General features: G+C 36.9%; 1 protein-coding gene across 1 annotated transcript; it reads right to left on the reverse strand.

Annotated features, from left to right (window-relative positions):
- Positions 1-279: 279 nt before the first annotated feature.
- LOC145683208 (uncharacterized) lies at positions 280-5,472 on the reverse strand. The gene is made up of 3 exons (XM_081754570.1): positions 5,088-5,472; positions 2,658-3,896; positions 280-1,409 (listed from the first exon to the last, which is right to left on the reverse strand). The coding sequence occupies exons 1-3, from the start codon at positions 5,470-5,472 to the stop codon at positions 280-282; spliced, it is 2,754 nt and encodes a 917-aa protein (XP_081610696.1).
- Between the last annotated feature and the right edge of the window lie 5,983 nt (positions 5,473-11,455).

Raw genomic sequence — 11,455 nt, forward strand, 5'->3', positions numbered from 1 at the left:
TATGCTTTTCTGAAACTTAATGAATATTCTTGCCTAGTTGCACTTCACGGCACATTTTCGAATGCACAGACACACCTTGAATAGCACACTGAAGGCACTGTTGCCAGGCAATGCAAACACAACTCACTAAAAACTCACCAAAAAAATCACTAAAAGAATCACAAAGAATTCAGTAAAACCACTAAACTATATACACAAAAAAATGAAACTAATATGAATAAAAATAATGCACATATGCAAGCTTATCCATCCTCCCCCTCCTTGATTGGACACAATCAATTAACATTCTAGGGGTAAAGGAATTAATTTAGCAACACTGCGCCGAAAAATGCCACTTTTACACTTCACAGTTGCCACTCGCACTAAATTATCACTGCCCGGATGAACTTCTTCAATCACACCTAACTTCCATACTTGAGGAGGAACATTGTCTTCTTTTAACAACACGACCATGCCCGGTTGTAGATTAGGCTTCGCTGATTTCCATTTTCTTCTTTGTTGTAACTGGTTGAGGTAATCCCTTGACCAACGTTTCCAAATATGCTGCTTCATTTGTTGAATCCGTTGCCATCTGCCTAGTCTGCTGATAGGTACGTCCAGTAGATCTGGTTCCGGAAGGCTGAGAAGTGTAGCTCCCATCAAAAAATGTCCTGGACTAAGATACATTGGATCTGTAGGATCGTTGGAGATGGCTGTCAATGGTCTTGAATTTAGAATGGCTTCAATTTGAATAAGTAACGTGTTCAACTCTTCGTATGTCAGACTTGCTGTTCCTGCTACACGCCGTAGGTGGTACTTCATGGATTTTATTGAACTTTCCCATGAGCCCATGTGAGGAGATCTGGCAGGAATGAATTTCCATTCTAAACCTTCTTGAGCTGAGTATTCCAGGATGTCCTTTCTGTTAGTCTTGGATTCAAAAAATTGTTGCAATTCTCGATTGGCGCCAACAAAGTTTGAACCATTGTCGCTACAGATAGATAAGCATTTTCCTCGCCTAGCAATAAATCTCTTCAATGCTGCGATGAAGGCTTGAGAACTTAAGTCTGAAACTATTTCTATGTGAACTGCTCTAGTGGCTAAACAGATGAACAACGCTGCATAGACTTTCATTTGAATTTTGCTGCGAATTGTGGGCTTGACATAAAAGAATCCTGCATAGTCCACTCCCACGTGTACAAATGGTCTTGCTTCATTTACTCTCTCCTTGGGTAAGTGTCCCATTAACTGTGATGAACTTGTTGATCTCCATTTGAAACAAACCAAACAATTGTGTACTATTGCCTTGATCATCTTCTTAGCTCTTGGAATCCAATATCTGGTACGCAAAGATGCAATAAGAAGCTGTGGTCCTGCATGAAGCAACCTTTTATGTTCTTCTTTGACTATCAGGTGGGTGAAATGATGTCCTGCAGGTAAGATGAATTGATGCTTGTTATCGTACTCCAAGTTTGAATGTTCCAGTCTTCCTCCTACTCTTAGCATTCCTTCCGTGTCCAGAAATGGAAAAAGATCCTTGATTGGGCTCTTTGTTGAAACTTCCATTTGTTGCTGCAAGTTCAATATTTCTTGATGATAGGTAGTATGTTGTACTATCTTGATACATCTGTGTAACGCTAAACGAAGTTCCGAAGCGTCAAGACTATCGGTTTTTCTTTCTAATTTCTTGGAAAGACAATTATGTTTGAATCGCAAACAATAAGCTACTACTCTCAACATTTTGTTTAACGATGAATACCTTTTCATAAAGCTTGTTTCATGAACTGCCACCAAACTTATCATGACTTTCTTCTCTTCTGGAATATTAGCTGGCTCATTTTGTTCTTGACATGGCCATTCTGCTGTGTGAAGAAACTCTGGACCATGCCACCATTCTCGAGACTGAATAAGAGTGTTGGGATCCGCTCCTCGACTAACTATGTCTGCCGCATTTTCTTTACTAGGCACGTGGTGCCATTGATTGATTGATGTGATTCTCTGAATTTGAGCCACCCTGTTGGATACAAATGTCTTCCAACGATTGGGAGGTGATTTGATCCATGACAAAACTATCGTCGAGTCTGTCCACAGGTGTATACCACTGACCTCTATATTGAATATGGATTGTGTTTTGTCTATTAGCTTCGAAAGTAACAGTGCTCCACATAATTCCAATCTAGGCAAGGTTTGCTTCTTCAGTGGTGCAACCTTCGACTTTGAACAAAGTAAATTGACTTCAATGTTTCCTTGATCGTCTGTAGCCCTGATATACACTACTGCTCCAAAATTGTCTTCACTTGCGTCGCAAAAACCATGTAATTGAATTTCCTTAACGTTCTCCGAAGACATTACGTTTCTTGTAATTTGTATCTTCGCCATCGCAGGTAACCAAGACATTAATTGATTCCACTCAACTTGTAGGACTGTGTCTAATGGGTCATTCCAATCCATTCCTGTCTTCCACAACTTCTGTAAGAAATTCTTGTATTTGATGACAATTGGAGCGATTAGACCTAATGGATCGAAGATAGATGACACTATGCTGACGACTTGTCTTTTTGTCATTGCAACATTACTTTCTACTGCAGTTCCATTTTTACAAATTTTGTTCGAAACTACAAGTTTGTCTGTTAATGGAATCCATGCTATTCCTAAAGTCTTAACACCGTCTTGCTGACCAAGTATGATTGGCTGTTGTTTTTCCCTAAAATCCTCGGGAACTCCTTGAAGTACTTCTACTTTGTTAGAACTCCATTTACAAAGCTTGAAACCTGCTCTGCTTAAAATATTAATAAGATCCTTCTGTAGTTCTAAGGCCTTTGACACGTTTGGTACTGATTTTAACACATCATCAATGTAGAAACTGTGCTTTATTACTTCTGCTGCTTCTGGAAATTCCTTGGAATTTTCCTCCGCTATTTGCTTCAGACATCTTGTTGCCAAGAAGGATGCTGACGAAGTCCCGTACGTCACTGTTTGTAGTTCGTACGTCTGGATCGGTTCTTCTACTGAGTTTCTCCAAAGGATGCGTTGTAAACACTTGTCCTCATCATGAATTAATATTTGGCGATACATTTTCTCTAAGTCTGCTGTAAATGCAACTGGATACAACCGAAACCTTAAAATAATGGAGTACAAGTCATCTTGAACAATTGGCCCAACTTGAAGAATGTCATTCAATGATTTGCCATTAGACGTTTTTGCACTTGCATCAAAAACCACTCTTAATTTAGTTGTTGTACTGTCCATCTTGAATACAGGATGATGTGGAAGATAACAACTGCTGCTGCTGTTCACGTCTTCTTCTGTAACTTTTCGCATGTGACCCAAACTTAAATACTCATCCATGAAGGCGGCATATTGTTTATGAAACTCAGGATTTTGTAGCAATCTTCTTTCAAGCTGCTTAAATCTTTGTAGTGCCATGTTGTAAGACTCTCCTAAAACAGCATTCTCTTCCTTCTTTGGTAATTTGACAATAAATCTTCCGTCTCTATTTCTGGTTGTATTTTGTAAAAAATGCTTCTCACAATTTTCTTCTTCCGGCGTGTAAATCTTAGTCTGAAGATCTTCGAGTTCCCAAAATTTTCTCAATTGTGTATCCAAGTCTGTCTCCATCTGAGCAAAACATGAAATTACCGACTGGTTGGCTTCTTCGGGTATTGAAGGCATATTTCCGACGACAACGTATCCTAGCTTCGTTTCCTGCAAAACTGGATAATGTCCTTTTCTAGTCTTCTGGCCTGGCTCAAGGAGACTGTAGAATAACCCCGCACCAATAAGCATGTCCACTGACGACGAGCGATTAAAATTTGGATCGGCTAAGCAAATATCCTTTGGCAAGTTCCAATTACTGTAATCGATATCCTTAGAAGGTATGCAACCTGTAATGTTTGGCAATACTAAACAATCGACCACTGCATTAAAATCACATGTTCTTGAATAAATATGAACTTCAACACTGTGCTGAGCTTCAGAGGTTACAGAATTGATACCTCTAATGGGAACACGATTTTTCGTTTTCTTGAGACCTAATCTATGAACTAAAGCTTCGCTTACAAAATTCGATTGAGACGCTGCATCTAATAACACTCTGCATTGTTGAAAACGACCTTTAGTGTCTGTTACGTTAACTAACGCTGTTGCTAATAAGACTTGCTGACCATAATTAATCTTAAATGAGCAATAAGAGTCCTGTGGTTGAACTTTAACCTGGTTCTGTTCCTTAACTTTAGGTACATTAGTATTATTGTTATTTGTTTTGCTTGAACTGTCTTTGTTAGTAGCCTCCTGAGCAGTATCTTCATGCAACAGTGTATTATGCTTAAAATTACATTTCTTACAAGTACCTGATTTGCATGCCCTTACTTGATGTTTATTACCTAAGCAATTAAAACATAGTTTATTTTGCTTCACGAGCTCCTTTCTTTGATTAATGTTGGCACTCAGAAATTCTGGACAACGAAAAACAGCATGCGTTTCTTTGCTACGGCAAATATTACATGCATTTGGAAGCACAGTAACAAACGAACTCACTTGACTGTTATTCTTTCTTTTTGCTTTGGAATCTACACTTTTGTTGTCATAAGTACCTTCAGATTGAGTAGGACGAATGTTTTCTAACATTTGACATCGACCTTCTAAAAATGAAAATAATTCCGATAACGATGGAAAGGAGTCACTACTTTGCTCAGCTTCCCATTCCCTTTTGCTTGTGGAATCAAGTTTTTCTACTAAATGCTGTGTTAGTAGTACGTCATGCAAAGGTTTGTCCAAATTCAATGCTTCAAGGGCTTGAAAATTACTGCGAGCAGTATTTACAAATTGTCTAATGTCTTTAGCGTTTTCTTTCGTTACTGGCTTGATATTGAGCAACCCTCGTACATATGTCGAAGCTATCAACCGTTTGTTTTCGTAGCGTTCAACAAGAAGCTTCCATGCAATTTCGTAATTTACTTCTACCGTTGGCAGATTTGCTATTAATGTAAACGCTTCTCCCTTGAGTGATGTGCGCAAATATTGAAACTTACAAACTGTACTTAATGATTCGTTGTTGTGAATAAGGGAAATGAAAATGTCCTTAAAGGGCGACCACTCCTCGTATTTACCGCAAAATGTGGGCAAGGAAATTTTAGGCAATTGTACTGAACTACTACTAGAATTTCCAGCTTTGTTATTTGCTGTCCCTGAATCCGTTTTTTGTTCAAAACTATCAATAAATTCTTGTAACTTAACCTTTGAATCATAATACAATTCCTCGAATGTAATTCTGTGCGTTTCTTGTTCACCCGTCTCATCTAAGAGCTCTATTTCTGACTGTATCTCATCAAACTTAATAAAAACCCCCTCAAGTGCAACTAGCCTTGTTCTTGCTTCTTGTATGCTAGGTTTATTTTCATTCTGTAGTTTTTGAAGAAATGTCTGTATTCTTGTTGCCTGACCTTTGACCGAAGCACGTTTCTTAATTAATTGACCCAACTGCACTTCTGCCATTGTTTCAGTCCTTCTTTTTTAACTACACAAACCGCTGACAATATATTTTACTTTTCACTTCTGAGTGACCTACAAACGTGTAACCTTGAATTCAGCTGGGTTGAATGCACACACACCACTATACTGATATGAACAGCTCTGTCCTGCTTATGACAGCAGCACCCACACAAACACACACGAGAACAAACAATGCAAAGTCACGTTTCTCGTTCTGACATCCGGTGGACGGAGGACCAAAAAAATGATGATGCTTATGTATGGGGTGATATGTTTATGTACTTTATTTACAAAACACGCATATCACATCCACAGGTAATGAACTGTATGATTAAACCCATTTTACTGATTCACCCAGATATCATGGAGGAACGAGAAATAAGACTTAACGAATATTTTAGATGTTACTTGCTTCAATTCTTATTCCGAAGTACATGCGTTAATATAATAAACATGACATGCTTTGTTCGTATGTTAACATAATGATTGATATAATACTTAAAGGTTAGTACAATGAATTACTTATCTTAACTTGTTTCTGCAGTAATTGTTGCTTGCTTGCTGCTAAACCACATGGTTGCTTGCTAACCATTATACTTTGTCTTCGGTCACACATAAACTGAATACCACTCTAAAACACTGTTAACAACATGTAAATCTCGTCTATTAATGAACATGAGTGTTTCTCAAAACCTATGAATAAATACGGTGTATGCTTTTCTGAAACTTAATGAATATTCTTGCCTAGTTGCACTTCACGGCACATTTTCGAATGCACAGACACACCTTGAATAGCACACTGAAGGCACTGTTGCCAGGCAATGCAAACACAACTCACTAAAAACTCACCAAAAAAAAATCACTAAAAGAATCACAAAGAATTCAGTAAAACCACTAAACTATATACACAAAAAAATGAAACTAATATGAATAAAAATAATGCACATATGCAAGCTTATCCACCAACAATATAGCTTATTCCATCTCCACTGTAATCTCTGTGCTAAAACAGCAAGTGGTGTATACCTACAAATCAATACTGCACGATAACCAAATTATCCATTAAAGCGAAGCATATCCCAAGTTCGTCGTCATTAGGGATGCGCACGAGACAAGAATTGTGGCTATCTCGTCTCGAAAATGTGCTGTAAAAGTGATGTCTCGACTCGGAAAATGTATATTTCTCTATTGGAAGAGCCGTGTCTGGACTCGAATTTTGTCAGGAAAATCCTGTCTCGACTCGCCTCGTGCGCATCCCTAATCACCATCAAGTTTTTATTATTATTATTATTATTATTATTATTATTATTATTATTATTATTATTATTATTATTATTATTATTATATTATTATTATTATTATTATTATTATTATTATTATTATTATTATTATTATTACTATTATTATTAATTATTATTATTATTATTATTATACTAGCAAGAACAGTACACATCCAAATTAAGATTAATCCTAAGCTTTAATTTTGGTTTAACTATATTATTGTACAGCATATATTAATCGATAGGTGATATGTAGATTAACAAAAGACACATACCTGAAGGTAAGTTCCCATACATATTTTGTGCCAATTTCACATCACATATCCTTCAGAACGTTGTCAGCTTGGTTTAAGCCCATCTGGTTTATTTCTAATTGGGAAAACCTATAGGAATGTAATCTTTCGGTATTATACATCGAAAGAAAAACGAGAGAGAATAATACGGGGGTTCAGTAGCATTCGGTTTTGAGGTTTCAATGGTGGTTTCGTGGTTTAACCCAAGGATGCAAATAAGCAACAAAATTTTACTAGCTCCAAGAGAAAAGCTACTAGCCCCAATCCCGCAATAGATATCATTTACTTACCTTCGGTGTGATATTAAATACTCGCCAGCACCGATGAACCACTAGGCCCCGGGCAAGTGGGCGAGTGGTTGTTTACATCCCTGATTTAACCCCTTCTTGAGCAAGATATTAAGGGACTTTCTTGGATTTCAATACCATGTGCCTATTACAATAGAAATATTAAGAATAATGGACATATTCACGGGATTTTATTTGGATTTCAATACAATATGTGTGTTACAGTAGGAACTTTAACGATAATTGAAATATTCACTGGTTTTCCCTTCAATTTCAATGCAATATGTCTGTTACAGTAGGAACTTTAACGATAATTGAAATATTCACTGGTTTTCCCTTGAATTTCAATGCAATATGTCTGTTACAGTAGGAATTTTAACGATAATTGAAATATTCACTGGTTTTCTCTTGAATTTCAATGGAATATGTCTGTTACAGTAGGAATTTTAACGATAATTGAAATATTCATTGGTTTTTCCTTGAATTTCAATGGAATATGTCTGTTACAGTAGGAACTTCAACGATAATTGAAATATTCATTGGTTTTTCCTTGAATTTCAATGGAATATGTCTGTTACAGTAGGAACTTCAACGATAATTGAAATATTCACTGGTTTTCCCTTGGATTTCAATGGAATATGTCTGTTACAGTAGGAACTTCAACGATAATTGAAATATTCACTGGTTTTCCCTTGAATTTCAATGCAATATGTCTGTTACAGTAGGAACTTCAACAATTATTGAAATATTCACTGGTTTTCCCTTGGATTTCAATGGAATATGTCTGTTACAGTAGGAATTTTAACGATAATTGAAATATTCACTGGTTTTCCCTTGAATTTCAATGCAACATGTCTGTTACAGTAGGAACTTTAACGATAATTGAAATATTCACTGGTTTTTCCTTGGATTTCAATGTGATGTATCTATTAGGCCTACTTCTATAAACTATATTTTCTCGCTATGCCATTAACAGATTTGTAGAGCAATATTAATCCTTTTGTGATATGTAAAAATGTACTCTTTTCTAGTCTATCATTTGACAGCACTTCCAAAGAGCCCAGAAATGTCCCACAACAGATCCTGTTTCCGAGATATAAGCGGAGATCTATATATTTTACAGGATTAAACAAGAGATGACAACTGCCAAAATGCTCCACGGATATAGATTGATTATATCGTCCCTTTCCGGCATTAATGCAGTAAGCGACATTTTGAAAATTTTACAGGAGAGCCGAAAAACTGAAATTTTGATGATTTTTCTTGAATAACTTTTTTGTTTTCTGGACTATTTTCGTAAGAAAAATACAGCTAATATAATTAAACAAGCTCCGTCAAATAGGGCAGTGACGTATATAATAGCTTAAAAATATTCACTTATTTTGGCGCTTAATTCATTTTTGCTTACAAATTTTTTAACAAATCAATGCTTCAAACGACATTCATTCAAATGTACTAATGCATTAAGGCACACGGTGTCATAGTGAGATTGCGTTAAGCGACATTTAGGGGGGAAAAATAAATGGTAATAAATTGCTGATTCATTAATTGAAGAATGTTAGTTGTATACAGATCGGTAAAATACTGAACGCTTCTTGAAATAATGCTGCTTAAAATAAATTTGGCAAGAAAAATACTTTCGCGTACCTCTCCTTTATACGTAAAAAATAATCTAATCTTCTGAATAGTTAAATTAATAATAACTGACACCATTATTTAGTTTTCTCATTTATTTTTAGCGTTTTTTTTAAATATTAAAGCTTAGAATATTGCAAATTATTACTGATTTGTTAAGCTTACTGATACAATGAAAATTTGCACCATTCATTTACTAAATAAATGCAAATTGTCGAAACTTCACAAAACTGTAACTTTATCAATTTTTAACTTTGCAAGAAAAAATAAAAAATGATGACAACGTGTTTCAATCTTGAATTTCTTCTTCATCTTCATCTGTCTCAGGGAGGGTATCTTGTGCTTCTCCCGTGTGTCGCAACTGCTGGTAGAACCCGTGTAGATGCTTTGGTAGAATATTCTGATTACACAATTGGGCAAGACTTGCATTTGTTTGGTTGTACAGTATTTGTTTTTTCTCCATTCTTTCTTGCTTGTTTCTGTTGTAAGCTTGGCCACTTTGCTTTAATCTTGTTTTCTCTTTTTGAATAGTTTCCTTTTTAATTCTCAATGTCTTTTCCCCTACGATGTTCTTTTCTGGTGTAAAAGTAATCTTTCTACTTACAATTTTCCTCCGTTTCCTAGCACCGCTTTCCTCATTGCAACCATCACCTGAATTCGACTATCCAGCTGAATTTCCTGAAACCCTTTTTCCCTTAACATATAATATACCTAGGTATATTCATCTGAGGTTGGTGTTTTGTCCAACCAATCTATTGAGTTTTCGGAAGGACAAGCCTGGTTAAATATATCATCGTCAGAGAAATAGTCTAAATAGCTCAGTCCCGAATTAGTTCTTTTTCTCAAGTTCTGTTTCTCAGCGAAATAATGTTCATCTCTTTCTCGATTCTTTTCTAAAGTTCCCTCTTCCTTCGAGTTTAGGGTCTCTTCCTCTACTGCTGCCTCCCGATGTTTGGGTTTTTCTTCCCTTCTTCAGTCTTCTCCTCTTCCTGGTTTAGTGTCTCTTCCACTGATACTGTCTCCTGAAGCTTGTTTGGGTTTTCTTCCCTTCTTCATTCTTTTCCTCATTGTGGTTTAAAGTCTCCTCTAGTGCTACTGTCTCCTGATACTTGTTTGGGCTTTTCTTCCCCTCTTCAGCCTTTTTATCATTCGGGTATAGAGTATCTTCCACTGCTACTCCCTTCTGAAGCTGGTTTGGGTTTTTCTTCTCTTCTTCAGCCTTCTTCTCGTCCGAGCTTAGGGTATCTTCCACTGTTACTTTCTACTTATGCTTGATTGGATTTTCCTTTCCTTCTTCAGACTTGTTAACATCCGGTTTCCAGGGTATGTTCTACAGCTACTTTCTTCTGATGCTTGTTTGGGTTTTCCTTCCCTTCTTCAGGCTTGCTCTCATCCGGGCTTAGGGTATCTTCCACTGCTGCACTCTTCTGATGCTTGTTTGGGTTTTCCTTCCTTTCTTCAGCCCCAATTTTCATGATCTCACCCTTCAAACAATTAACTATATTGGAATATGACCCGTTTGGTACCCTCGGCTTCATGACTTGTTTTTCAACTTGCTGTTTGGTTAGATTAAAATTTTCCTCCCACGGGAGAACTAAAAGCAGAAAATAGCAAAAAAATGAACCGATCTAAAATGTGGTAAAAGTAATATTTTTTGTAAGTGGAGTGCAAAGTAGTAGTTTTAAAAGCTTTGACTAATAGTACCTCCTGTCTACTAAATAAAGGTGACTTTTGAAGTTGGCAGAAATCTTACATCTATTAAATATATTAGGTAGCTTTGATTTCCATTGACCTAAAAGGTCAGCTATAAGTATTAGCACCTTATAGTGTAAGTCGAAGCTTTGGGAAAATATTACTCGGCTATTTTTATCACGCTCTTTGAAATCGGTTTAATTTTTACATAATTAACATTGACAATTTGTTACCTGGCCGGACGGGTAGGGGCAACTTGCCTGCCTGCCAAACAGCATTGGATAGGTCGAACGTGAGCACGAACCTTGTTCTAGACGGTCATCCAAACTGGGGATTTCCGTGATATTCTTCAGTCGTAACAGGCGAATGCCGGGATGGCACTTCTGTAAGGCCAGAGTCGCTGGTTTTCCACATCCTTGACCTCTATTCTTCTCCGGCCTGACCCTTAGTTTCCTAAAGGCCACAACTAATTGACATTGCTAATTAGTTACTAAAGGCAACCTTTGTTAACAGCTAGATTTTATATGTACAGAACCATCATTACAATAGGAATAACCGCCATCAAATATCGATAACACGTAACGTCCACGTCATGAGCAGGTAACATAGAGGACGCGCACGGCTACCGAACATAATAGAATGCAACTGATGCCCGTTATAGGCAAACAAAATTATGTGAGTAAATTTTGACTAGCGCAAACTTTTGGGGCACAAATGACTGCTGCCAGTACACCTGAGACAGTCGCATTTGTGGGATGTTGAATCGCTACAGTGTCAAGATTTTACCAACAGTGCTCAT

This window comes from Thermobia domestica, chromosome 4 (assembly GCF_964235325.1).
Source record: "Thermobia domestica chromosome 4, izTheDome1.hap1.1, whole genome shotgun sequence".
In the NCBI taxonomy this organism is placed as follows: domain Eukaryota; kingdom Metazoa; phylum Arthropoda; class Insecta; order Zygentoma; family Lepismatidae; genus Thermobia; species Thermobia domestica.